The sequence below is a fragment of the Drosophila subpulchrella genome, unplaced genomic scaffold (genome assembly GCF_014743375.2).
Source record: "Drosophila subpulchrella strain 33 F10 #4 breed RU33 unplaced genomic scaffold, RU_Dsub_v1.1 Primary Assembly Seq354, whole genome shotgun sequence".
NCBI lineage: Eukaryota > Metazoa > Arthropoda > Insecta > Diptera > Drosophilidae > Drosophila > Drosophila subpulchrella.
This window is the reverse complement of record NW_023665577.1, coordinates 2,854,582-2,880,709: the sequence shown is the minus strand read 5'-3', so window position 1 is coordinate 2,880,709 and position 26,128 is coordinate 2,854,582. Positions and strand designations below refer to the sequence as shown.

The 26,128-nt window shown below is 40.7% G+C and overlaps 7 protein-coding genes across 10 annotated transcripts in view; 5 read left to right on the top strand and 2 right to left on the bottom strand.

The window, feature by feature from the left end:
• The first annotated feature begins 315 nt into the window (after positions 1-315).
• On the top strand, positions 316-1,678 carry LOC119560097 (acylpyruvase FAHD1, mitochondrial). Of its 2 annotated transcripts, XM_037873419.1 has the most exons (5): positions 316-457; positions 579-681; positions 750-846; positions 1,105-1,251; positions 1,306-1,678. In XM_037873419.1, coding segments are annotated over exons 1-5 (690 nt in total). In that variant the 5' UTR covers positions 316-456; the 3' UTR covers positions 1,648-1,678. The 2 variants fall into 2 exon arrangements, with proteins under 2 accessions (XP_037729347.1, XP_037729348.1); XM_037873420.1 differs by lacking the exon at positions 316-457 and having other exon boundaries at positions 487-681.
• LOC119560098 lies at positions 1,628-2,458 on the bottom strand. Its single transcript, XM_037873421.1, has 4 exons — positions 2,357-2,458; positions 2,163-2,300; positions 1,946-2,090; positions 1,628-1,881 (listed from the first exon to the last, which is right to left on the bottom strand). Exons 1-4 carry the CDS (start codon positions 2,456-2,458, stop codon positions 1,685-1,687), a joined length of 582 nt encoding a protein of 193 aa, XP_037729349.1. The 3' UTR covers positions 1,628-1,684.
• A 1,889-nt stretch (positions 2,459-4,347) lies between these two features.
• On the top strand, positions 4,348-6,717 carry LOC119559930 (little elongation complex subunit 2). Its single transcript, XM_037873137.1, has 2 exons — positions 4,348-4,445; positions 4,538-6,717. The coding sequence occupies exon 2, from the start codon at positions 4,550-4,552 to the stop codon at positions 6,575-6,577; it is 2,028 nt and encodes a 675-aa protein (XP_037729065.1). The 5' UTR covers positions 4,348-4,445; positions 4,538-4,549; the 3' UTR covers positions 6,578-6,717.
• A 189-nt stretch (positions 6,718-6,906) lies between these two features.
• On the bottom strand, positions 6,907-8,055 carry LOC119559931 (putative tRNA (cytidine(32)/guanosine(34)-2'-O)-methyltransferase 2). Its single transcript, XM_037873138.1, has 3 exons — positions 7,893-8,055; positions 7,188-7,837; positions 6,907-7,131 (listed from the first exon to the last, which is right to left on the bottom strand). The coding sequence occupies exons 1-3, from the start codon at positions 8,011-8,013 to the stop codon at positions 6,928-6,930; spliced, it is 975 nt and encodes a 324-aa protein (XP_037729066.1). The 5' UTR covers positions 8,014-8,055; the 3' UTR covers positions 6,907-6,927.
• A 431-nt stretch (positions 8,056-8,486) lies between these two features.
• On the top strand, positions 8,487-12,066 carry LOC119559929 (ubiquitin carboxyl-terminal hydrolase 8). Of its 2 annotated transcripts, XM_037873135.1 has the most exons (8): positions 8,487-8,581; positions 8,647-9,135; positions 9,200-9,362; positions 9,417-9,899; positions 9,955-10,392; positions 10,785-11,015; positions 11,071-11,525; positions 11,587-12,066. In XM_037873135.1, the coding sequence occupies exons 1-8, from the start codon at positions 8,487-8,489 to the stop codon at positions 11,915-11,917; spliced, it is 2,685 nt and encodes an 894-aa protein (XP_037729063.1). In that variant the 3' UTR covers positions 11,918-12,066. The 2 variants fall into 2 exon arrangements, with proteins under 2 accessions (XP_037729063.1, XP_037729064.1); XM_037873136.1 differs by lacking the exons at positions 8,487-8,581; positions 8,647-9,135; positions 9,200-9,362; positions 9,417-9,899; positions 9,955-10,392 and adding an exon at positions 10,490-10,716 and having other exon boundaries at positions 11,587-11,917.
• An 830-nt stretch (positions 12,067-12,896) lies between these two features.
• On the top strand, positions 12,897-14,525 carry LOC119560875 (solute carrier family 35 member B1 homolog). The gene is made up of 3 exons (XM_037874549.1): positions 12,897-13,267; positions 13,321-13,782; positions 13,851-14,525. The coding sequence occupies exons 1-3, from the start codon at positions 13,063-13,065 to the stop codon at positions 14,201-14,203; spliced, it is 1,020 nt and encodes a 339-aa protein (XP_037730477.1). The 5' UTR covers positions 12,897-13,062; the 3' UTR covers positions 14,204-14,525.
• A 2,911-nt stretch (positions 14,526-17,436) lies between these two features.
• The window catches only part of LOC119559906 (5'-AMP-activated protein kinase subunit gamma-1), a 74,389-nt gene continuing 65,697 nt past the window's right edge, over positions 17,437-26,128 (top strand). The window contains exons 1-3 of one of the 2 annotated variants that reach the window (XM_037873077.1): positions 17,437-17,967; positions 24,066-24,247; positions 25,099-25,253. In XM_037873077.1, the coding sequence (XP_037729005.1) occupies positions 24,103-24,247; positions 25,099-25,253 (300 nt within the window). In that variant the 5' untranslated portion in view covers positions 17,437-17,967; positions 24,066-24,102. Of the gene's footprint in view, positions 17,968-22,037; positions 22,418-24,065; positions 24,248-25,098; positions 25,254-26,128 lie in introns of those variants that run through there. The other variant, XM_037873076.1, reaches the window with a different exon arrangement.

Sequence of the window (26,128 nt, the reverse complement as noted above, 5' to 3'; positions counted from 1 at the left end):
TTTATGTCTATGTACCGTTTAAAAAAGATTGCGTTAAAACTGTTTCCAGCTGTGTTTCCAGATGTAAATATAATAAAAGTGGGAAAAATTATCTTTTTGCTCTGAAATAAACATAAAAAGAAAGTCTGGTTGGACTTAGATTGGACGCATGCAACAGTGGAAACACCGTGGCGATTTTTATGCTACATTTAACGCAAGCTAGTGGAAACACTAGTTTTTCAAACAGGTTGTTGTAATGGCGGTTATTTATGAACTGTCATTAATTATCTTTACTTTCAGAATTATGAACTTTACTCAATTGCATTGCCTAGCATATTTGTCGAGCACTGGCAACCCTACGCACCAGCTGACTTCTCGATCGCTCTCTTGATTTTCTGTTGTTATTTAATTGATAAACTTTCTGCGGGGGGCGCCTCTCCAGATAACCCCCACATCTAAATTAATAAACATTGCGCAAGTAAGTCCCGTCCGGCTGTCAATGCCTTAACGCTCACTTTCATTTGACCGCAGAGCTGTTGTGTTTTAGTCATTTCCTCCAGTTTCCCGGATTCGCTAACGTATTTCCTTAAAATTTTCAGTGGTTCAACTAACCCGAATCCTCAGGATGGCCTGCCGCGACCAGAATGCCGCCAACTTCTTAAACGAAGGCAAAAAGATTGTGGGAGTAGCCCTCAACTACATGTAATTTAGTGCTAGCTGGTAATGTTGCGTCTGAATTGGTAACCCCCACGAATCCTTGTCTGCCGCAGGGACGTTGTGAAGGCCAGGAATGTTCCAGTGCCCAAGGAGCCGCTCGTCTTCCTTAAACCCACCTCATCGTACCTCCAGGAGGGTCAGCCAATAGTGGTAAGATCTTGTGGTATAATCTTGAGCAGTGAAAGTAGACTGTGGTCCCTTATCAAAAGATATCTTAACGCTCGTATGTTAACTACAAAAAAGTATAGTCAAGAAGTGGGGTAGCAAAAATCGTAGACCTTTGGTCTCTTATAAAATATTACTTTTTCTAATACCACAATTTAAATTTTAACATTCTACATATTTAATAATTTTATAAGAACGTAGTCATCTAGGCACCTTTTAATATCACTTTTAAAATTCTTTCAGTTACCCAAAGTCTTCACCAAGGTGGCCTATGAAGTGGAACTGGGCGTTGTGATCGGTAAGCCCTGCAAAAATGTATCCAAGGCAGATGCTATGAATTATGTGGCCGGATACTGTCTGGCATTGGATCTGACGGCTCAGTGCAATTTGGTAAGAAAATACAAGTATTATTTTATATCCACCTATCAACAATGACTCTTTCAGGGCGCAGCTCGAGCAGCAGGTCATCCGTGGACCTTGGGCAAAGGCTTCGACACCTCTACGCCCGTCTCCAAGTTTATACCCCTTGACCAAGTGAAGGATCCGCATAATCTACCCCTCTGGCTCACTGTCAACGGAGTCGTTAAGCAGAAGGGCTGTACCGCGGACTTGATATTCAAGGTGCCCGATATCATTTCGTACGTGTCCAAGTACATGACCCTGGAGGCCAACGATCTGATCCTTACCGGAACGCCCAATGGCTCGGATGCGTTCAAGGCTGGCGATGTGATTGAGTGCGGAATGGCGGAACTGGCCAAATTGACTTTCCAAGTGTGTGCTGAATAAAGGGAACAGCTGTATATTTGGATATTGAAAATTGGTACTATTTCCTATTGCTTTCGACGTCGTCACAGGCTATCAAATATTTCCGCATCGCTGTACAATCGCTGGTGTTCTTCCATTTGGTAGCTGGACAGTTAACGTAAACCTGTTCCGTGATACAGGCCAGCAAGATGGCAGGATAGTAATTGCATTCACCCTTTGTATGCATCCACTGGAGTTGCTGAGCTCGCTTCAGTGCTGTTTAAGTTTATATATTACTAAAAAGTATTTATTTTCCCACTTGACCCACCATAATCCGAACAGCTTTTGAGGCTCTTCACCATCAGTTGTGACATGATCTGATCGTTTTTGTAGCGTTGCTGGTAACTTTTCTGTAATAACTCCTCGTTGATGCTTCCATTGGTCAGCAAAAAACCGTTGGTCTTAAAGGAGCACTCCGCAATGCACTGAAAGGATTAGTATTCCCCAGAAAAGCACTGATATTTTGTTAAATTTGTGATATTAAGAGTAATACTCACTGCGTGCAGAGCCACTTTATCCGATTTAAGATTGGGCGTCTCCTTATTACTTGTACTGCTTGAGTTATTAGACAACAAGGATTTACGACAGGCTTTGATAGCCTTGTCATGATTTTGTACATCGCAACATGAGCTTAGCTGGAAATTGTTAAATAAAAATAGTACAAGTTGGATTTAATTTTCGAATACCTTACAAACTTTGGTTGCTTCGCCTGGTCACAGCTTGTATAATTAAAGGATTTTGCATAGGAGCTGAAAACAACTAGAACTAAAATCAGACTATGGCCCACCTTCATTGTTTTGGTTCAAATGTTATAAACTAACTGATTCTAAAGTGAATCAAACAAGAGTTTTGAGGCCACAAATTAATTAACACAAATTTCAAAGTTAATGTTCCGTAAAGAGCATGCCATAATAGATTAATTTTATTGAAATAAAAAAAAACTCGTAAGTATGAAAAGTTTTCAATAAAAACAAGAGAAAACCCAACCTTTGGAATATGTTTAGGTCCGTATAAAAATGTAACGTTTAAAATCTATATTTATTCTTTTGCACAAAATAAAAATATTTCCCAGATGTATGGAGTAGGGTAGAGTAGTCTTGCTGTTGTTGAGTCCTGGCCGAGTCTTGGTGGACTCTTTGGTTTTTCTGCCTTTACAGTTGTAACACTTGGATATTTCGATTATTTTGATCTGTCTTGGGTGGCTCAGTACTGGGCAACAACATAGCAGGGCACTTCTCTGGTTTTGGTTTGACTACATATCAGTCTTGAAACCATGTTAGTTTGCTATTTTTCAGAGTTTATTAATAACAAGACCTCCGACATTGCATATTTTTATATATAAATATAATTGCATATAAAGATGTATCAATTCTGACAGCACCAAAGTTCGTTTCATTAAAAACAGAGTTCAGAGATGGTAATCTTACAAGCTTTGAACCTTAAAATCAACTATTTGAGTTATAAAGTTTAAAGTTAACGTTCAAATTCTAAAGTGACAATGCAACAGTTGCTAGGCTTTGCCAAGAAGGATATAAGCTGGACGATGGTAATTTTCTTTTAAAAAAGTATAGCAATATTATTTTAAATATTGGATAGTATTCGGACTTTCGAGCCGTTGAAAGGGTCCTTGGTTCTGCAACAACAACAATTTTCTTGTATCGGCGCCTTTGCAGTTCAAATGCATTTTCATTTCAAAAAGTCCCGAAACGCCAAGTACAACAAGGAAGAACGCTATAGTCGATCACCTCGACTATCAGATACCCGTTACTCAGCTAAAGGGACAAAAGGGAAATGGAGATATGCAAGCAGCAAAGCGCGACCTACCTGCCTACCACCTACCTGCGGTAGACTGATTTAAGCGTTATGTGCGTTAGAGTGGGCGTGGAAAATTTTTTTTGGATCAATCGATAGGTATTGACGAGACTAATACATTTCAGTTAAAATTTTTTATCTAGCCTAAAAATTGTGGGCGCCACAGGTTTGGGCGGTTTGTGGGCGTTAGAGTGGGCGTGGCGTATTCGTGCCACAAACTTGCGCTCCGTACAAAGCTACGGAACCTAAATCTGAGATCCCAATTCTGTATCTTCGATAGTTTCCGAGATATCCACGTTCATACTTACGATTTTTTGAAGTTTGTGAATGGTTTGTGGGCGTTAAAGTGGGCGTGACAAACTTTTTTTTTGGGTCAATTAGTTAGAGTGGGCGTGGCACTCTGCTGAAACAAACTTGAGCTGCGCAGGAATCTCAGGAATCTGCATGCCTAATCCCAGTATTGTAGCTCTTATAGTTTCCGAGATTTCAGCGTTCATACGGACAGACGGACATGTCTAAATCGACTCGGCTAGTGATCCTGATCAAAAATATATATACCTTAGGGGTCGGAACACTTCCTTCTGCCTGTTACATACTTTCCGACGAATTTAGTATACTCTTTTACTCTACGAGTAACGGGTATAAAAATTACCTAAGCTCGAAAAAATACTGAATGAAAACACTGAAATACTGAATCGATTTCCGTGTGCGGCCCAATTTTCCAATGAAACGACTTTTTCTATCTCTTTCTAGCACGTTTGTTTCTTATGGAAGAAAAAGTTGCTGAAGCGGAATTCGGTCGTATCTGTGTAAATAGGATTTAACGGACTAAAGGCCGAACGATTTAGTAGCGTACGAGACTACCTTATATAGTTGTACCATGGACGTGGAATAAACGCTAAAATGGATGCAAACCCACTGCGGCCAAATACTCCACTTTTGACCAGCTCGGGGAATACCCCAAACAGGTATTTTTCCGGAAGCGTGAAAAGGTCACGCGCACGCATTAAATAAAAACAAATCTTTCAATACAAAACTGAGTTTTTGAATCTCTCGAAAGAACGGATCCGATATGGCCAAGGACCCTCCTTTGTACGAGGGAAATGCGGTATTTCGGGGTCAGCCTTCATACAAGATCTTCAACAAATCCTTTGAGCATGTGGACGACGCGCTGTACACGTTTTTGAATGAAGTGGATCCCGAGGTACTGCGGCTGGAGCTCAAGGAAACGGCCAATGTCTTCAAATCCTTCAACCGCAACACAGCCTTGAGGGATCCCCGCACCGACCAGGTTCCAGGGAGTACGATTTGCGACAATTCCAGCGGCGGTACCGGCTACAGTTTCCCCAATCCCCTGGATCAGCACTCGGAGTTGAATCTCAAGCAGCAGGCCGCCTGCATGCGAGTGCTTCTGGCCTGGCAGCGAAGCGAACCCGTCGATGAGGAGGACTTTGTGGTGTGGCAGGCCACAGAAAAGAAGCGCTGCAATGAGCAACAGCGGGTTCAGAAACACATCCATGACCACGAATTGGGTCGCAAGGAAATCATCTACGCACCCATGAGAAGCCTGGTGGCGGTCTACAGAAAATGGTACGAACTGAGCGTTAAGAAACTGCTGAAAAGGTATCCCAACGAATCATATGTGACCTTTTCTGGCCTGCCACAGTTGTCGCAGTGCAAAAGCCTCAATTCTCAGACCGTCAGCATGGAGCAGGTGGAGCTGGAGCGGATTGTGGGTCGGGTTAGACTCTGGCCAGAGGTGAAACTGAGCCAGGAGGCCCTGAGTACTTTACAAGTGCGCTTGGATCGCTACGCGGCTAGGGAAACCAAGGATCCAGCTAAGCTATTGTCGGATGAAGAGAAGGACCTGGAACTGGAGGCTAACAATATCTTCGTTCTGCCCCTGGACTCTCTTTTAATGCTGTTAACGACTGGATCATATATTGATCTACCGACCGAAATGTTTGTCAGCCTGAGAGAATGCCCAAAAAGTAATCACAAGTGCATGGAGTTCCAGTCTCCCTTTCCCGCCCGCAACTGTGGCTGGCATACAAACAGTTTGGTCCTGAAGCATGCCTATGAGGCTTACATATCTCAGCCTGGGCAAGCCAAATGGCTACATATCGAAAATGGAGCTGTCAAGGAAGTCCCTGATAGGCTTATCTGTGAAATGTCTTCTACCGATCTTCACATGGCCTACAAGCTTCATACAATTGATCAGCATTCTTCAGACATTGTGGATGCCAGCGCCAACACCGCTTTAGTCAGTTGGAGTCTCAGATGTAAGAGCGAAGGTGATGAATATAAAGATTTTCAAATCTTTAGCACTTTACCCATACCAGCGGTTAAAGATTCCAAGGGTAAGAAGCCCCTTGGTTGCCATTTGATTAAGCTGGAGAATAAGCCCGACTGCGGCTGTGAAATTATGTCCAAATACGAGTTGATTAGTGCCTGGCTGCAGCTGAAGCTTCTGCAAGCTGATGTAGGTCACTGCACCCGCATCTCGCTGCGAGACTTTAAACCCATGTTGGAGGAGAAATTGGCGCTGATATCCCTAGAACAACAGCTGCACGACTACTACAACACGAGCATGCCGCAACTTCTTTCTAATTTGTACGAGTTTCTGAAGCTACTGGACACGGTGCCTGTTGGGGAATACCTGCTACGCTACTCTCCTAAGTACAAGGATAAATTCCTGCTCTGCAATGTCACTAAGGAGGCCACGGCCCAGAGCTTCAAGCTGGACCAACTCCTCACCGAAACCACTCCGAGCGATCAAATATTCCTCACCCAAAGCAGTTTTCTTCCAATCTCGCCCACACTCTGTAGCCGCCTCCATGAGGAACTACAGCTACTGCCCTGCGCATTCCCTGCAAAGGCCAATGGACGGTCTGTCCAACGACGAAAGGCGGCGATAGCCAGACCAGAGCCCGAAAGACGGGCTCCAGGAAGACGGCAACCGCATAAGAAATTTACGGCAGCTCAAACTGAAGAGTTTCGCCGCCGTTGTAAGTCCGGACAAAAGATTCGAGCCAGAGCTCGCAAAAAAGCGGCTGCCAAAGAGGAAAAAGACCAGTTGGAGAAGATAATGACGCTGTAATAACAGCCATTTGGTTTTCTATTTAGTTTGTAGTTGTTAACTGTTGAATAGCCAAAAGGAGATCCTCAAATAGGTGTAAAGATGAGACGCCTTCAATAGATTTGTAAGTTTGTTATTAAAGTGAACATCAATATTTGAAATAGAACGTTGTACTTTACTTTGTTGCCATAGCTTGGGCTATAATGTTTTTATTTACACTCCTGATGTCCTCTGATTCGCAGATTGTCAACTGATTCTACATCGAGCTTTTATTATTGATTTTCACGTTCTTGTTTCTGGGCTCATATCTTCTCAGTCGATTTTTCATAAGTTCCCTGATAATCCGTGTATTCATCTAAAGTTTACTTTATTTAATTTGTTGTATTCTTATATCCATTATCATCGCAGGAACTTAAGCAAACACCTGCTTTGTACCACTCTTTAAACAATTCCTCGTCATGCATAACTCGGATGCCTTCATATTTGATGTTGACTTGGCTTGTTTTCTTCAGGATATCCTGATAGGCGGCGGTCAAAGGTTGTTGCACTGGCTCTTTGTAAACATAGTCCTCGCCCTGAAACAGCACTGTTTAGAGATTATTGCAACGAGATGTGTACATAAGAGTCCTACCAAGTCGTAGGTCCGATCGGAATCTAGATCTCCTTTGTAGGCGACGAAGGGAACGTGAACAACGGGAGGGTTCTCCTTTTTCCTGCTCACCCACGACTCCGGATGTTCGTGCCATTCGGTGATCAGGTTGCAGGGCTTATAGTCTTTGGGAAGACAAAACTGACGGGCCACCACAAAAGCTTCGATGCTGGAGTTTCGTGAAGCGGAGGGCTTAAACACACATACGTCCTTGAAGAAGCGCTTAAGATGGCTGTACAAGCGACTGGTCCTGTCTGCCCGGTAGATCTTGGACACAAACGAGCCTCCCTCCTCCAGGATGAAGGTGGAGATGCTCAGGGCGGAGAGGAGCAACTCGCCCTGGACGTAGGCGTCAAAGTCGTGCATGCCTGTGGAATCAGGAGCCCCATCGCTGACCACAATCTGTGCCTTCTCGCCGCCGAAGAAGTCGATGATGGCCTCGGCTGTGGACTCTTTGCTGATGTCCGCCCGGAGTTGTGTGACGCCTTCAATCGGCGCCATTCCCTGTAGGTCTACTGCGATGATTTTCACCTTTTCCCGGTCCTCCGGAGGCAGTGGCTCGTACATGTGCTTGGCCAGCACCTGTGACCAGCTGCCGGGAGCGGCACACAGGTCCACGGCACGGGTTAGACCTGGAATGAGTTTTCCCTTAGGATTGGTTCAAGAAACACGAGGTTCAAACAGCACCTCCTAGCAGGTGAAACGTCTCCTCCGCCTGGAGCAGCTTGAAGGCACTCCGCGCACGCCATCCCTGCTCCTTGGCCAGTCGGTAGAAGATGTCCCGTTTGTCCTTTGAAGTCCTGCCCATTTGTAAGCCCAACCCTGGTTTAACAAACAGTCAACAAAAGGTGATCAGCTGTGCTGTGGAATAAGTGTTGTGTCTTCTAGCTTGTTTCCCCGCTATATTTGTCTGTTTTTTTAAAGCAGAGAAATTTGTATTTTGTAATATCGAATAGTTCATATTTTATTTGACTATAAACAGTTAAGCGAACGGGTACTCTGATAAAAATAATATAAAAAGGTTTTTAGTTTTGAAGAAGTTTGAAAAATCTAGCTATTTTTCTTCGATCTAAAAACAGCTTGCTGCTGTCACAACTCCAATCGATAGTTCCAGAAAGTGGTCCGAGTCTATCGATACATTTTAGGCAAAATAGCAGTTGTTGTTGTTGCAGCCCAGCCCGCAGATTGAGGAATTCCTGCTATGAAAACAGGAAAAGGAGATCCAGAAGAATTCCAACCGACATAACACCATCCCGACACCCACCCAAGGAACTCCCAGAAATGGCCAAGTTGAAGAAGCTGCACATGAGCTCCAATCTGGAGGATCTGGAGAAGATGTCCATCATTCCGGATCTGCGCAGCAAAGGCATGAAAATGTAAGAGGACACCGCGAATTAGTGCTGATGCGGCTGCTTTTATTTACCTGTGTTGCTTTTCACAGCCTGCTGAACACCGCCCGCAAACTGTACATGACCGCCGAGGAGTACAGACTGGATGGCGACGAGGAGCTGGCCTACATCACCTACATGAAGTACTTTAACATGCTGACCGCGATTCACAAAAAGTCCGATTACGCCAGCCACAAGTCGACGGTGCGCCAGATGTTGGGCGACACCGAGTCGAATCGCCGCATCATGGACACGCTGGAGGTGATTATGAACTCCCTGCGACATCGATATGATCAGCAGCGTCAGCCAGTGGAACAAATTGGCACAGAACTAGTCAGCAATGGTCGGGTCAGTGTGGAGGCGCCGGCAACACCCTCCACGGAGTACGCCCGACTGGGACTGATCACCTGCCAGGAGCTATACCGGCGCATGCAGGAGAAATCGGTCCTCGTCATGGACTGTCGCCCGAGCGCCGACTACGAGAACTCCCACCTCACATACTACTGTGCATTCAATGTGCCCGAGGAGCTGATTACGCTAGGGTAAGTACTTAACCCACTTAAATCACTATCTGGCTACTAACTTCTTGATCTACGTATTATCTAGCATGTCGGCTGGCAGACTGCAGGCTCGACTCAGCAGCAGCGGAAAGGCCTCGTGGGCATCGCGCTCCGTGAAGGATTCGGTGGTTCTTATGGACTGGAACACCAAGGATGCCCAACCTGCGGGGAATACAGCCATTGCTACGCTGCTAGACATCCTTAAGAATGTAAGTACTAGTGCATTTAAGCCATAGATCAGTACCAATCCTTTTTCGTGACAGTGGGATCCCGATGTGACGTACCGCGCCCCCATTCAGATCGTCGAGGGCGGTTATGAGTACTTCATCATGATGTACCCCACCCATTGCACCAATCCCAGTGTCCAGGCGCCGCAGCAGAACAACAACGACATTGACACCATCGATGACATTGAATATCCCTCAATCCACGACATCACCATGAAGGAGGACATTAGTGCGAAGGACTTTAAGCCACGACCGGACATAAATCGCGCCAGCAAGCCGACGGCTACGCGTACCTACAACCAGGGGCCCTCACGGCCTCCTTCACAGGCCAAACCAATAGCCGAGATCATGCGTGATCAGGCCGAGTTTCTGCAAAGGGCCGAGCAGAACGATGAGCAGCTGGAAAAGGCCTCCATGATGTGGAAGCGTCAGGCGGCAGAGGGTGATGGCTTGAACGCCACCGAAGGTCAGGAGTTGCACTTTAGAATTCTTCAACTAGAGAGCAAGGCCCAGGATTACGTAAGATCCAGAGACCACTTAATTTTCCAAAATTAAATGTTTTTTCCTTCTGCAGATAGTTGAAAACAATCGTCTGCGAGAAGAACTGAGTCGCATACAGGAGCTGCAGAAAGTTACCCAGCAGCTATCACAAAAGGATGTTGAGGCCACGAGGAACATTGAATCCAAGATCCGGGAGCGTCAGCGCTTGGACGAGCAACACGAGCAGGAGCGCCAGGAGCGGGAACGCCTTTTGGCAATTGCCCGGGAGACGAAAAAGCATTACAAGTCACCCCGGGATGAGAGTCCTCCCTCGCCGGGCAGGAACTTGGAGGATGTGCAGGATCTCTCCGACAGCCTGGAATCCCTGCTCCAACTAAACGAGGATCAGCAACTAGCCCCCAACAAGGTTGAGAGGCCTACATTCGACAGGGCGATGAAACCGCAGCCGAGGAGCGTCGAGAGGACATCGCAACGGGTCCGTGATTTCTCACCCGTCATGGGTCAGAATGTGGTGAGTGATGGTTTGGGGGTGGTTGATTCACACCGGCCGCCTAAATATAGCCGCCACACGAGCGAAATCAATAGCAATGGGTCACGTTTCGAAGACACCCGCCCAGACGTTGGCCGTGCTTTGTGGGTAGTCCCCACTCTCAGTCGCTCGCCGTCCGCACTCAAAGCATGTTCAAACCAAAGAAACGTACAATCGCCATACTGTTGAGCAAACCCAGCAGCAGACAGGATTCCGCGAATGATTTGTGTGGCGGGCGTGAAGCTCCAGCTGCCAACAGCTCCGCCCACCTACAGCATTTATAGCTCCATCTTCCCGCTCCGACGAGTAACTTCTAGGAATTACTAATTACCTTCAACCTGTACAAACACCCATATCTTTGTGCAATTTTTCAGGGTCGCGGATTAACGGGCCTGAAAAATCTAGGCAACACCTGCTACATGAACAGCATTCTCCAATGTCTGAGTAACACGCCTCAGTTGACGGAGTACTGCATTTCGGACAAATACAAGAACAACATAAGCAGGAGCAATAAGACAAACGGCCAGGTGATCGAGGAGGTGGCTGCACTCATCAAGGAGCTTTGGAACGGACAGTACAAGTGCGTGGCCAGTCGAGATTTGAGGGTAGGTAACTGACAAACTATCTGCAATATTTTACTAAGAAATAAAATCATTGCAGTATGTTGTGGGTCAGTACCAGAAGATCTTTCGTGGCGTTGACCAGCAGGACTCGCACGAGTTTCTCACCATCCTGATGGACTGGCTGCACTCGGACCTCCAGACTCTCCATGTGTCCCGTCAGCGCGAGATGATCAGTGCGTCGGAGAAGGCTTGGCTCGAGTTTACCAAAGCCAAGGAGAGCATGATACTGCATTTATTCTATGGCCAGATGAAGAGCACCGTCAAGTGTGTGGCCTGTCACAAGGAGTCGGCCACGTATGAGAGTTTCTCGAATCTCAGCCTGGAGCTGCCGCCCAACTCGAATGTGTGCCAGCTGAACCAGTGCATGGACATGTACTTTAGTGGGGAGCGCATACACGGCTGGAACTGTCCAAGTTGTAAAACCAAAAGAGATGCCATCAAGAAACTGGATATATCCAAGCTGCCTCCAGTCCTGGTGGTGCACTTAAAGCGGTTAGTAAAGCAAAATAAGAACCTCTATTTGATTTTAACTACATACCTTAATCCCTTGTAGTTTCTATGCTGATCCCAGCAACTCGGGCGCTTACATGAAGAAGCAAAACTACCTTCGCTTCCCGCTGGAGAACCTGGATATGAATCCCTACATTGCACGGGCGGAATCGCGGGCGGTTACGCCCAAGACCTACCAGCTGTACGCCGTTTCCAATCACTACGGCACCATGGAGGGCGGCCACTATACGGCCTTCTGCAAGAGCGCCAACTACGGAAAGTGGTTCAAGTTCGACGATCAGATCGTCTCGGCCCTGGACTCATCGAACGTCGTTTCCAGCGCTGCCTACATTCTGTTTTATACCTGGCTACCGCCCATGCAGGTGCCGCTGTAGGCGCATCGCTCGATTCTCTTTCGGTTTTCCACCTTTTGTTTTAATTGTGTTTTTGTTCATCTCTTATTTTTATAGTTTCTAAGGTCTAGTCGCCACACCCTTTTATCATTTACCAATTACCGCTTAAATGTTGCTATTTAAGAGGATAATCGCTTGTTTGTTGTTGTCTAGGCTCTTAGGCCAGGTGGACAGTATTACGCATGGGGGCGTATTTTCAACGGGTACGGGCTGCATTCACTAAAACCGAGAACTTCAAGTGCATTACCAGTATAACAAAGAGAAGATCACATATACGCGCGTGTATGTGGGACTATAGTTTATTGTATTTTGCAATAATATTTTTAAACCAAATAAACGAAATGAAATTTCCGATACAACAAATAACCAATCTCTTTATATTGTACAACCCAAGACTGTCGACCGCTTTCAGACAAATGGCGTAACTTTCCTTGTGAATAAAAAATATTTTTGAACACGTAAAAATATTAACGGATTTAAATTTAAGTTTCATAATATTTATTGCATCTTTTCCGATCGTCGTACCTTAAAAATAAAATATATTTATTTTTGAGTTTTTTCGAGCGTTTGTTTTAAAAAAAAAAAAAAAACAAATTAATTTCATATTGTATATTTTCAATGTAACTGATTTAAAACAAATCGTTGTGTTTTCGCGCGCAATAAAAATTCCAATTGGACATAGTGGGTGCAAATTGATCGGCACACGGTCACATTGTAAGCCGCCCCCACAAACAGTGTTGCCAACTGTGGCTCCAAAAAAGTAGCTAAATCTTATGTTATTTCATAATATAAAGTTAAAGAAAATACAAAAAAAGGGTTTTGTACTTTTTTACCCAATTATTTAAACGATAAAGCTATAAGTGTATTTGAAAAATAATTAACAATAGCTAATAAAGCTAGCCAACATTGCAGACACTTGCAAATCTGCAGGTCGAATCTGGCTAAAAGACACCTAAGCGCGCAACACTGACCACGTATTTGATTTGATTACTTGATAGTCAACGCCAAATCACGGCCACCTGCAGCCGCCTCTGGAGAATGCCAAGTGTTTAGACCGTGCATAGAGTCCGACCCAACCAAAAGGTAAATCAAACACTACCGAAAAGCTCCATCTGCCCGCCAAGAATATGAATCTGCCGGAGCGAAGCCGCTTTATAATCTATGCCGTGGGCATCTTCGTATGCTACTTCCTGTACGGGATTGTCCAGGAGAAGTTGACCCGGGGTCGGTACGGCGAAGAGTTGCAGACGGACGGATCCGTGGGCGAACGCTTCACCTACGCCTTGGCACTGGTTTGGGTGCAGTGCCTCTGTAACTATGTGTTTGCCAAAGGTAAGGAATTTCCTGGTTTTCCTTCGAATCTTTACTGATCTTCGATCTTCTAGTCCTGCTGACCATTAAGCCACAGAAGGAGGACACCACCGACGCGGGCTCCTACGTGTCTTGTTCGCTGACGTATTTGTTGGCCATGGTATCCACCAATATGGCCATGCGCTGGGTTCCCTATCCAACTGCCGTCGTGGGCAAATCTGCCAAGCCCATTCCCGTCATGATCCTGGGCGTCCTAATTGGGCGCAAATCCTACAGCTGGACGCGCTATGCCTGCGTGCTCACCATTGTCCTGGGCGTTATCCTGTTTATGTACAAGGAGGGCAAGGTGTCCAATTTGCCGGCTGAGACGACGCTTCTCGGCGAGGTGTTGCTATTCCTGAGCCTCTCAATGGACGGACTGACTGGAGCTGTCCAGGAGCGCATCCGAGCGGCAAGTGCGCCTTCGGGCCAGCAGATGATGAGGGCCATGAACTTCTGGAGCACATTAATGCTAGGCGTTGCCATGGTATTCACAGGTGAGTTCTATATATTAAAATATATTAAAAACTTGAAAAAATCATTTATTTTCGGTGACTTATTTCAGGCGAGGCCAAGGAGTTCCTGTACTTCACCATCCGCCATCCCGAGTCCTGGACCCATTTGTCTCTGATTGCCGTGTGCGGCGTCCTTGGCCAGTTCTTCATCTTCCTGATGGTGGCCAACTTTGGACCACTGGCCTGCTCCGTGGTGACCACAACGCGAAAGTTCTTCACCGTTCTGTGCTCAGTGCTGCTGTTTGGAAACGTCCTGATTGCCCGCCAGTGGCTTGGAGCTGTCCTGGTATTCGCCGCCCTCTTCGTAGACATGCTCTATGGCAAGAAGGCTCCAATGGCAGCTGCCAAGAAGCCACCCGTCGAGGGCAAACTGTCCGAGGAGAAGAAGAAACTGATTTCTTAGAATTTACTAGATGATTGCGTAGCCTAATGTACATAAACACATTTAAAGAAGACAATGATTTCGCCTCAAGCGGCTGCTACGCCAACGTTTCCCCCTTTCCTGGAACCGCTAATCGTACAAAGGATTTAGCTATAGCGAACACAGCATTCGATTTTTGATCTGCAAACCATAAACAGTCGATTTAAGTAACTAAATTATTGATACCCATTAGAAAAGGAACAAATATTGTGCAAAAGTATACACCGTACCGCAGGGTCTATGACACATAGGATCACTTAATAAATGCTACAATTTATAATTAAAACGTGCTTTTTTATTAATTTTTGAAGTATTTTTTAGAAAACAATATTTTAGGTACAAAGTTGCAGGTTTCATGCCAAGAGCCGAAGGCCTTGTCAAGATTATGGTCATTATTGTTGCTGTTATCGCGACTTGGGCAAGAATCTAATATTCCCAAAGCATCGGGATAAAGTGCATAGGTGCATATTTTTTATTGTTTATTGATAAAAACTATTAATAAGCTAATAAAATTAAAAGTATGTTCTCTTATTTTAATTTAAAGTAAATATTCCGATATGTCATTCTATTACCAATTATTTAATTTTTTTTCTGATAGACGGCAGTTTTTTAGATAGATTTGGCATAGGAAACTGGAGGTGGGAAATAATGGAGTCTTAGCAGATTTTTTGTTCTTTTTCCGGTATAATTAGGATAATTATATCTGGAAATTCCCTAAACTGATAAATTTCTGAATTGTTTTTTCCAATTTTTCGAAAGTATAAAAAATCGTATTTATTATTTTCCATTATAAGTTAGTGCCTTAAATTATTAATTATTAAAGTTTCTAAATGGGTTTTAAAGTAAATAATGCTTACTTTAATACTAAATTGTTAGAGTTGCCTTGACTTCTAAGCGAAATAAGGTAACACCTCTGGTTTTCAGCAATTCAACAACTCCGAGAAAACTTCTGAAAATGGAGATTGTATGGATCAGCTGATATCACCTAACCAAAATTCAACAATTCAACAGTTTAGGGAATACCCTATATTATTTTGACATTGACATTGTATGGATCAGCTGATATCACCTAACCAAAATTCAACAATTCAACAGTTTAGGGAATACCCTATATTATTTTAACACAACACACCACAGAACGATTGTCGATATCGATTGACGAATTAACAAATTCCACTGCCTGATATCGATAAATCCAGCTCATTAAACATCTTCCGCCAACTCGGATAAGTCGGGTTCATAAAGACAGTCGCCTCAAATGGGGATATAATTAAATTCTTACGGCCTAGGAAAAGAACTAGAAAATTTATTAATTAAAATTAAAATAATATATACCACTTGTCTCTTACATCTATTGCGTTCAACATCAAAGGAAGTTGTTTTCTTTCGTAAAAGTGTTCTCCGATTGTGTGGCTGATACACAGTGCGAAAACTAGAACAATATTTGTCCTGTATTGTAAAACTACAAAAAAAGTGTTCTACTTATAAAGACTTATAGAAATACAATATTCAATGGATCTCTACCGAGTTCCAGAACTCGGTTTATTCCTTTTCGAGATTCGGTGTTTTCCCAACGAACTGCTCGTATGAGACATTAAAAAATGTAATGTTCAAATCAACTCTTTTAAGTGCCCGAATCATATTCGGAGATACTGAGACTTCTCAACCAACTGTCCGCTTGAGCCCTAGTTTTTAGCGCTTTACGCGTACTGTGCACTTTTTAGCAAGGCCGCGACATCCTGGTCTGGGGCAGCACTTTCGATCTCTCTTTCCAAATGAAAATATATGTCTTGCCAGCATATACAATCTACCAAAAGCTAGGTCTTGTATTTGAAAAGTAGCAAGTTAATGTTTTACTTTAAAAGACTTATAAAAAGAAATATTGAATGCAACTTTTTCCAGTTTCTGGTTTCATGCTTTTCTTATATTTGAAAATACGGGGACTTCTCAACGAAATGTTCGTATGAGCCCTAGTTTTTACCGTTCTACGCGAACCGTACACTTTTTAGCGAGGCAGTGACATCCTGGATTCGGGCAATGAGACGAGTGCTTTTTGCAAATGAAAAAATACGTCTCGCCAACATTCATTTGTCAAATGACAACAACATACACAATCTACTAAAAGCTAGGTCTTGTATTTGAAAAGTAACAAATTAATGTTTAACTTTAAAAGACTTATAAAAAGAAATATTGAATGCAACTTTTTCAAGTTTCTGGTTTCATGCTTTTAGTATATTTGGAAATTCGGGGACTTCTCAACGAAATGTTCGTATGAGCCCTAGTTTTTACCGTTCTACGCGAATCGTACACTTTTTAGAGGGGCAGTGACATCCTGGACTCGGGCAAGCACTTTCGGTTCATGATTATGTTTTGTGAGACATGTGCTTTTTCCAAATGAAAAAATACGTCTCGCCAACATTCATTTGTCAAATGACAACAACAACATATACAATCTACTAAAAGCTAGGTCTTGTATTTGAAAAGTAACAAATTAATGTTTAACTTTAAGACTTATAAAAAGAAATATTGAATGCAACTTTTTCCAGTTTCTGGTTTCATGCTTTTCTTATATTTGAAAATACGGGGACTTCTCAATGAAATGTTCGTATGAGCCCTAGTTTTTACCGTTCTACGCGAATCGTACACTTTTTAGCGAGGCAGTGACATCCTGGACTCGGGCAAGCACTTTCGATTTATGATGATGTGCTGCAGACTGCGAGGGGTGTACTCTTTCCAAATGAAAATATATGGCTTGCCAACATTAAACTGTTAAATGACAACACCAACATATACAATGTTCCAAAAGCAATGGTTTTGCAGTTTTAAAAAGTCTAAGCACAAGCTGTTAAAAGCCCACGTTGATAAAGTACTGGACCGTTCCATATTTATGACCGTTTTGCGACAACATTTTCAAAGGGTTTTGGCAAGGGAAACCAGAAAAGCTTTAAACGATCAACTCGATCCGACCTTAAGCCGCAAGTAAAGTTAGTAAAATGTATACATCATTTGTACTTATTTCCAGCGTTTTTTGACATTTCCGTTACAATGATAGGTCGAATGTCTAAATCGATAATTGGCCTCTCGCACTAATATGGATAGAAATATCGATAGTATCATCGATAAATGCAAATTGAATAATATATAAGTATCGACTATCGAAAACCAGAGTTGCAACCTTATCTCAATAAATACGTAGCCGTTGCAGATGCGGTCGAAGTTTTCAGAATGTTTTCAAAATGTGTAAATCAAGTATTCGCCATGGTTATTATACAATAAAGTGAACGCAAAAAAAAACCAAGCGAAAATATAACCAAACATAGTGCGTTTCAGTGGTAAAACGAGAACGACAGGCGCGTAATTACACGACATTGCAAAAAGGATATCCCCAGTAGTCGCGGGAAAATGCAATAAAAATCTAAACAAATGGCAATTGAAATGCATAAATTGTACGCTATTTGAGTGAAACAAGTGCGCCGTGATGTGTGATTAAAAAGAATTTAAATTTGCTGCTCGTTTGCATAAATCAAATAAAATATTTTCTTATTGGATGAGTCGCACTCTGGTTGTTGTTGTTTCCGCTGCCAGCTGTTTGCCTGTGTATTTGTTTTTGCCCTGGTGACGTCCGTGTGTGCGCGTGTGTGTGTGAGTGTCTTTTAGTGCTTTGGCTTAATTTTAGCAACTAAATTCGATCGAAAGTGAGTGGGGGTCCAAGCGAAGCGGATAAAAACACAGAGAAAGGCGGCAAAGTAAGTGAAATATATATAAAGTATGTATATTTGAGGTAATTGTAAAATATAGGCGTTGTAAAAATTGAATCTGCTCACATGCCAAAGAGAGGGAGAGAGAGCACAGCACACACCCCCAATCGTTCTCGTTCTCTCTTTCCCGCATTAGGGGTGGCCAAATCATATGTACCGTTAGCAGGTGAGCATTTCGCCGGTTCCTCGCCTTCTTCTTGCCCGCTCTCAAAATAACGGTTAAATTGAAGCCGGCAAAATGCATTATGTAAAAAGGTTTAACTTTCGCCCTAATTTGATGTCATACCCACTTATCAGCGTGGCGTCAGACGGAATAATTGTGGAAAAGTGATTTATGCTCGCGATTCGCCGTCCCGCTCTCTGGCAGATAGTGAAATGAGGAGCCCCTTATCGCCCGCACAAGTTCAACAATAAAGTAATGACAGTCGGGCAAAACAAAGACCACATGCATAAATAATACAGTCGGGCCACCGGGTACAATATGCAAAAAAAAAACACACAAATACGCAATTCAGATGCGACTTTCACAATGATAACGTCACAGTAACACAGAACAATACACGCCTTATAATATCTGGAAATTATGGTTTGACATGATAATAATCTAGATTTTGAGCATCACGTGCTTTGTGTTTTTACTTAGTATACTTTTAGAGGTTCGAAAATGGCATTGGAAATCTATTCCCTTATCACTTATTCAGTTTTTGTATGTATTACTAAGCATTTTTTAGTCAATTGGGACACCTTATCATTTAAGCTAATACAGTTCTTGTGACTAAACGTCTCATTGTTTATGTTTCAATGAACTAAAACTTTATTTTTATACTCACAAACTTCCAAGCCATATTTTACATGAATCCGAAGAGAATTTATTTGTGTTACAAGGTGTACATAACCTTTAATAATAATCTTACTTAGAGAGAGTTCTAAAGTTCTCATCTGAGTTGAAAATGTTCTTAAAATGAGAACGACATTTCTTGAGCTCAAAATGTTCTAATTGTGATTGAATCATGATTTGTTCTTAAAATGTGGCACAATCAAAAAAGTTCTCAAAACAAGATCAAAATGTTATACATTTATCACGTGGTTCTTAAATCAAACTATAGTTCCGTAATGTTAATTTTGATTGTAATTTTGGATTAGCTGTGATCTTAATTAGATGAAAAGCTTCAGGTTAGTACTTCAAATTCATAAAAACATTTAAGGATGTATGTTTCTTAAAATTAGAATTAAAATATATTTCTATTAACTAAATGATATAATAATTTTCGAATATATTTCTTAAATAATATATTACTTTTTGGTAAAATTTATTTAAAGATAATATAATAGATAAATAATAGATAATATATTACTTTTTAGTTTATTTGAATTTAAGATTTCTTATATCTACATCCTTTAGTCATAAATTTTCGTTAGTCGCGTGACATTGCTCTACTAAATAAGTCATGAAACACTGCGTAAACCAATTTTATGAAGTAAAATTCAGTGTCCTTCGACATTCTTTCGGCACTTTTCTCTAAGCTGACCCCTTACGAACCCAATCACTCTTTCTTTCACCCCTCAGACGGCACGGCTCACCTGAGGCCAATAAACGCTTTTGACATTTTCGAAAATAAAAGCAATTTTAGCGAGCAATAAAAAAAGATTCTAAGAGAATAGAGCTTTACCGGCCCTATTTATAAACACCCTTCCCTGCCTGCATTTCATAATTCATTCGTCAAGTTCGTGTGTGCCCAACTGTCTGCCCGACCAAACATCACTCGAAAAACCCACCCAACACCGCCCACTGCCCATGATGTCATTCCTTGGGGGCCGTCAAGTCACATGTTTGAATTTGGATGGGCGCCCAAAAGAAAAGCAAAATAACAAAAATAGAGAAAATTTCCTTTGTACTGGGAAAAAGTTTAGCCATTTCTTTTCTTCAGACGCAGATCGCGTAAAATTCTTCGCCAAGCGAAACGTGAAAATTGTTGGGATATGGTGCTGTTGAAAATAATGATAGATGGCCTAAGTATAGGTGTTTATGCACAGAAAAATATTGTCCCTTACACGATTGATACATTTAATTGGGTTAATTTAAATGAATATATAATGAACAAAAAAATCAAGACTTATACATATATACATATAACCAATTTAATGTTAAATTTATTTACTCAAAAATCAAGATAAGTAGATTTTTTTTAGAGTTCAAGGCTTATTTTAAGTGGCGTATACGTAAGTTTTCCCAGTGTTTGGGTTATAGTGCCAATTCAAAATATCACAGTAAGTCTTTATAATTTCATTGACAGTGTAATAAAAATTTGTTTACTGTTTGATTTCAATTTTCACGCTCGTTGAGCTACAAATAAAATTTATTTGGCATATTGTTGATCAGAGAACAAAGAACCTCTCTATTAACTGGTCAAAGTGCAAATTTGAAATAAAATAAGAAATTACGTACGGGCATAAACAAAAATTATTAGGTGTAAGCATTATAATCTTTTTGACTGACTGCTTGTGTTTCATAAACATTTGCTTCGGTTCTTGAGAAAATCGTTTTCCTTTTTAAGTTTAAAGAAGGATTTTCATGTAAATACAATACATGCTTGTTAACAGAGCACAAACTTATACAATTTACCGCCAAAAAAAGTCATTTATTTATAGATCATTAAATATGATATAAAGAATAATTACTTTTTTTTAGCTCATAAGTGCTGAACAACTTCAAATAAATGTACGATAACATCTGGAAAATTGTCAAGGGTCTTTTGAGTTGTCATTTTATCGATTGTGGACTGTTAATTACCACTCGTTAAGTCATCCATTAGGTTATCTGTTACATTTGTATCGCGTTTCTGTTCCAGGTTGATGCATCACCTTCTTATGATAGACCATGACAGAAAAGGTCACTGTGAGCCCAATTTCATCAGACTGGCACAAATGAGTCACTCAGTGATCCCATTGGGTTTTCCCACATCCTCCCCATTATCTAAATCCTCCACCCACAATATTGCATCTGCCTTCAATTAGCAGTCATGCACTACATGTTCCCCACCCCCTTTTTTTGAGGGGGATGCGTTCACGTGTTTGCCAACAGCTGATTGCGGAGCTTTCTCTGGTGGCGTATACGCAATTTCTGGTTCGTTCTATAAGGTGAAAGCAAGCCGAAAGTCGCTGCAGTTCTGTGACTCTCTTTGTTATGCCCTCTATAAAACAGATGATATTTATAAAATATAGGGAACATCCAATTTTTTTATAAAATGAAATCAGGGGTCGGCGAAAGCAAAAGAAATTTTGAAAAATGCCAGCGATAAATATTACTTCAGTATCTTCGATAGGAAAATTTTTTTAAATCTACTAAAACATTTAATTTTGTTACCTTCTTTATAGAGATATTGGTATATTTGATGTTTTATCAGATTAAAAGGGTATACATATTGTTCAGTGAAGTCTATCTTAAATTTTCAATGCTTTAAACAGTACAGAACAATAATCATTTTTGTATATAAAGTATTATTTAACCAAATTATGTTAACCAAAATTACCGTAACTGTTGTAAAAATCGTATTGTTGATATATCGAATATTTTGGGTATCGAGTGGTCGGTAAACCCCCCTTTTTTTTGTTTTCATCTGCAATTTTATGAATTAAATATATTGCTGTGCTCTCTCTCTCTCGTGCTTTTTCTCTCATTGAGATTATTTTGCATCGTTTCTTTTGGCTTTTCGAAAAGTAAATGAACCCAGGCCCATGCAGTTCTCTCTTCTTTTTCGTCGTCTTCCTTCGCCTCTCTCACTGCATTTTTGCCACTCGTTTGTGGCTCTTTCTCACTTTGGCTTCGGTTTCGGTTTATTTTGGTGCTGCATTCATTTTGGCCGCATTTCGTTTTCGCTTTCGGGCCCTGTTTGTTGTTGTTTTGCCAATTTCGTTTTTGGCAGTTGCATAAAATAAAACAATCGCGAAATAAATTCCGCAGCAGCTCGTTCTCTCTCGCCCTCTCTTTCTCTGTTTTTATTTATCCAAGTGCTCAGTCGAAAAGTGTTTGCTGCGCGTTCTGAATGTGTTATTTTTTATCACTGTGTCTTTAGTGTTTCGGTGTTAATTGGTCGGGCATTTGAAGAGCCGCAAAAATCAATAAAATATTATAAAACATTTCGGGGCACGCAGAGCTGTGGACATGTCAATTTCGGACTGACCGTCTGTATATACGGCGTATGAGCGATATATATAGTATTCGCATGTTTGGTTGTGCGTGTTATGCAAACGTTTTTCGGCAAAGCCGCTGAAAATCAAGTGAAAATAATCCAACATTAAGATTCTAAATATTTGAAAATTTTATTATAACTATTAAGTCCTAATGGCTCTATATAAAGTGAAAGTTTTCCTAATAAATAATTTTTAACCAATAACATTAAAGCTGTTCAATTGCTTAATCAATTGATATAATACTTGGGTAAATAAAGTTCTGCAATCGAATAAATGTAAATCTTTGTATTTCGCTTTGTTTACGTAAATAAGAAAGAAATCTAGAGGAAGATTGCTTTATAATCGGAAAATCATACAGATATAGCGAAATATTGCTATATTGAAATATGTACTTATTTATTTATATAAAGCTAACCTACAGTGTAAAACTATGAGCTAAATTATAATTAGAGCGATAGCAACTAAGGCTTTCGGCTCGTATATTGAAATACAATATTTCACAAACAATAATAAAATATTATTTCATTAAAAAAATGTTTCTACAGAGATCAGAAGCGTAGTTTTATTTAAATATACTCATTGTTCCTTACATTCTGCGTTTTATAAACTAGCAACTAAGGCTTTCGCCTCGTATACTGAAATATAATAGTACGCAAACAATAAATAAATAACACAGAGATCACAAGGGTAGTTTCATATAAATATACTTATTGTTCCTTACATTCTGCGTCTTATAAATTCCTAAATTCTTTCATCACGCCCAGCTTTGGCGGCAATATAAAATTCCTTGTGGTAGCCAGAAATTAGTCACACAAATAGTGTCTCATACAAGTAAACAAATTTGTTTCTAGCGAAAATCGTCACGATTTCAATTAAGGAGGCAAAAACAAATAAATAAGAAATATTAAATGCTTGCCTAGCGTTTTTATTAGTGAGAAGGCAATCAACCAAAAATATCACACATACGCCGCGTTGTCGCGTGGCGCGCAGTCAGCTGTTCAATCCACCCCTCTTTATCTATATAGTATATACATATATCTGTAGTTGAATGACTCGGATGGCACACTTTTAAAGAATTCGTTTGTGCGCTTTTCGAGATTTTCAATTATGAATTCCGCGGAGAGAAAGAGCGGGGCCCTTTGTATATTATATAGTCTGCTTAGAGGCGCCAAGAAAGCTAAAACAAACTCGCGTGCAATGAGCTCGTAAAGCCAATTTTTGTACCGCCTCTGACCACTGCACAGTGGGTTTTTTAATCGAAAGTGTAAACAGTAAAGATTTAATATGTTGCCTTTAGAATGTGTACCATATATTTCAGAATGAATCTGACGGTTACGTAATGTTTTCATTGAGTAAAACAGCTTAGTTTCAGAATTTGAATTGGTAAAATATCACGTCAAAATCATTTACATTTTTAATAATCTAACTGAGTTGGTATTGAAATCATTTAAATAGATATAGATACTCATGCGAAATTCTTGGGGTTTTCTATAAAAATCCCTTTTTTATAAGCCCTTTTATATAAAATTCCATTTATAAGCCATTTTAAGTATGCCATATAGTGTAATACTTAACTTTTCCTATAGAACTTTAAGTTTCAGTTTTGATGTACAACTTTTAAATATGTATTTAACAATTTTTATAATATTAATACAATATTTTAATATTTGTAACTTTTAAATTATAGGTTTTACATAATATTATTATGTAGCGTTAGGAACCTGAGACAATAAATAATAGAAATATTATAAAAAAAGAAATAAAATATGTAGGTATACACTTAAGAATTTATTAGAAATAAAATATAAATTAATAGGTACAATTTTAACATAAAATTTAACCTGTGCTCGTTATATTGATTTTGACTAACCCCCCGTTCTCACACTCCATTGCAGTTATTGCTGAAGCAGGCGAGGAAGCCTCAGCGCCAGGATGCAGAGCAGTGCCGGCGGGGCGGCAGGGGGTGGCAACTACGAGGACGTGGCTGCCGCTCGCCGAGGCCGCTTCCGCGTCACCTCCTCCACGCCACAGGGTCCGCCCGAAACGACGCTCGGCCGCTTCCGCCTCATGCCCACATGTAAGTGGCCAAATTGTTAATGATACCTGGAAATCATAGTATTGTTAGGATGTGATAGATACTCTCAGTAAAACGACATCTTACTTAATATACAAAGATGAAATGCCTTAAATAGTTACTGCTTAAATGGTTACTGATTGCATTAAATTCTATAACCATTCTACATTCTATTTTATATCAACTTTACTGAATACATTTGTTTTCAATTTCAATTTAACCATGCTTTTAATTTATATTATTTTAAAAAAATGTACAACATGCCATCTTGCTTTAAATTCTTCACCGTTTTTGAAGTATTTGCCATATTTTTTGTTAATTTTAGGGCATAAGTACCACACAAATTTAATAAAATAACATGTTATACATACTTGCTAATTTATTTCTAGTGTATAAGATGTTATTTTTATAACTAGGCAACAGAAATTTATATTAATAATTTATTTAGTTTTACAACGCATACACAATTAATAATTAATTAATTTTAAAGTTATTTGAAAAATTTACAAACGTGCACTCACAAAATGGAATAGAACAGTCAAATATATGCATATGAAATAGACAAAGCGTAATTTTAAAAAAAAATCATTTATGTTGCATGATTTAATATGAAAATATTTAGATCAAGATAGAAAATGAACTCACGATGTTAGGGCATTTTGTACACAAAATTTATATCATAATCATAGTCTCAAAACTGTAGATGATCTTTAATTGCTTACGTGAATATTGAAATCCGGCATGTATAGCGGAATATACGTGCTGTTTGTCAGTGTAGAACTGGTATCATTTGGCTGTGTGCTCGATTGAAAGTGACTGGTGCTAATTAGTGACATGTTCTTTCACCATTGCAGCCAATTATGGCGCCATTTCGCCCATCCTCCAACGGGGTCGATTCGCTGTGATTCCCGAAGAGCCCCAAGCTGGTTCCCCCGCCCTGGGAACTCCTCCGCCGGGCAGCCGAACGGCGCGTTCTCCATCTCCCGAATGGGATTTTGACATCGAGCAGGTGAGTGCCGAAAACGTGGCAAACAATGATTGACAAACTTGACAGAACCCTTCTGCTACTAATAAATAATATTTAAATTAAAATAGCAGTATTGCTAGTTTTATAGTCACATGGTAACGGTCTTAAGCTTCGAAAGAGTACACCTTTTTTATATGAATTAAGACATACAATTGTACATATAACTGTTTCGAGAGTACTTATATTTTATTAGTTGTGCCCTTGTATCCTTGGCAAATCCTGGTGGGTCAAAGTGAAGTTGGGTGGGTGGTGAGCAATTCGGTGACTCCGATTTCGTCTACTTTGCTGCTTCTTTCTGGTGGCGTCATTGTGTGGTGGGACTCCTAGGTGGCCTCAATGCAATGCGCCATTTTTATTGATTTTGTTGGCTTAGCTGAAGTTGCAAAAGAGTTTGGTTGGGCCCTAAAAGTGTGAACGGCGTGCCAAGGCAACTAGTTCCGATTTTTTATGGGGGCATAAATTCTACTTTAAGCGTTATGATGGAAACAGGAATATTGCTGGTGAAGGTTTCTAGTGAATTTTTAGCTTAACAAAAAATCAGAGTTAAAGTCTGTATTTAATATAAATTATAATGAGAAAGATCTAAAAACATATTTTTACTTAGAGAGGTTCAAAATATGGGTTGTTGTATACTTAAAAAACCATATTTTTATTCTGTTTACGTACCTTTTCTTATTGTCCGCCGTGATACACTTGGCTCTAGTTCAAGTGTAAACGTTTTTTGAATTCAAAAGCAACCCTTTTGGCGCCAAAGCTGGAGTGGTGCCTGACAATAGCTGTTTGCTTTAGACCACATGTTCCCATCTGGCAACCCTATCGCGTTCGATATTCAGTGAGACCGCAGATTGCAAATTTCA

Excerpts from the sequence above, each read along its gene's own strand:
- LOC119560098 (XM_037873421.1), bottom strand. The coding sequence starts at position 2,458 with ATGAAGGTGGGCCATAGTCTGATTTTAGTTCTAGTTGTTTTCAGCTCC. Across the intron at positions 2,301-2,356 it reads AGGCGAAGCAACCAAAGTTT|CTAAGCTCATGTTGCGATGT; the intron begins GTAAGGTATTCG and ends AACAATTTCCAG. Across the intron at positions 1,882-1,945 it reads GGTGAAGAGCCTCAAAAGCT|CACTGAAGCGAGCTCAGCAA; the intron begins GTTCGGATTATG and ends AAACTTAAACAG.
- LOC119559930 (XM_037873137.1), top strand. The coding sequence starts at position 4,550 with ATGGCCAAGGACCCTCCTTTGTACGAGGGAAATGCGGTATTTCGGGGT.
- LOC119560097 (XM_037873419.1), top strand. Across the intron at positions 682-749 it reads GGAGTAGCCCTCAACTACAT|GGACGTTGTGAAGGCCAGGA; the intron begins GTAATTTAGTGC and ends TGTCTGCCGCAG. Across the intron at positions 847-1,104 it reads AGGAGGGTCAGCCAATAGTG|TTACCCAAAGTCTTCACCAA; the intron begins GTAAGATCTTGT and ends AAATTCTTTCAG.
- LOC119559931 (XM_037873138.1), bottom strand. The coding sequence starts at position 8,013 with ATGGGCAGGACTTCAAAGGACAAACGGGACATCTTCTACCGACTGGCC. Across the intron at positions 7,838-7,892 it reads GACGTTTCACCTGCTAGGAG|GTCTAACCCGTGCCGTGGAC; the intron begins GTGCTGTTTGAA and ends AACTCATTCCAG. Across the intron at positions 7,132-7,187 it reads CCGATCGGACCTACGACTTG|GGCGAGGACTATGTTTACAA; the intron begins GTAGGACTCTTA and ends GTGCTGTTTCAG.
- LOC119559929 (XM_037873135.1), top strand. The coding sequence starts at position 8,487 with ATGGCCAAGTTGAAGAAGCTGCACATGAGCTCCAATCTGGAGGATCTG. Across the intron at positions 9,900-9,954 it reads AGAGCAAGGCCCAGGATTAC|ATAGTTGAAAACAATCGTCT; the intron begins GTAAGATCCAGA and ends TTCCTTCTGCAG. Across the intron at positions 10,393-10,784 it reads CCGTCATGGGTCAGAATGTG|GGTCGCGGATTAACGGGCCT; the intron begins GTGAGTGATGGT and ends GCAATTTTTCAG.
- LOC119560875 (XM_037874549.1), top strand. The coding sequence starts at position 13,063 with ATGAATCTGCCGGAGCGAAGCCGCTTTATAATCTATGCCGTGGGCATC. Across the intron at positions 13,268-13,320 it reads TAACTATGTGTTTGCCAAAG|TCCTGCTGACCATTAAGCCA; the intron begins GTAAGGAATTTC and ends TCGATCTTCTAG. Across the intron at positions 13,783-13,850 it reads CGTTGCCATGGTATTCACAG|GCGAGGCCAAGGAGTTCCTG; the intron begins GTGAGTTCTATA and ends GACTTATTTCAG.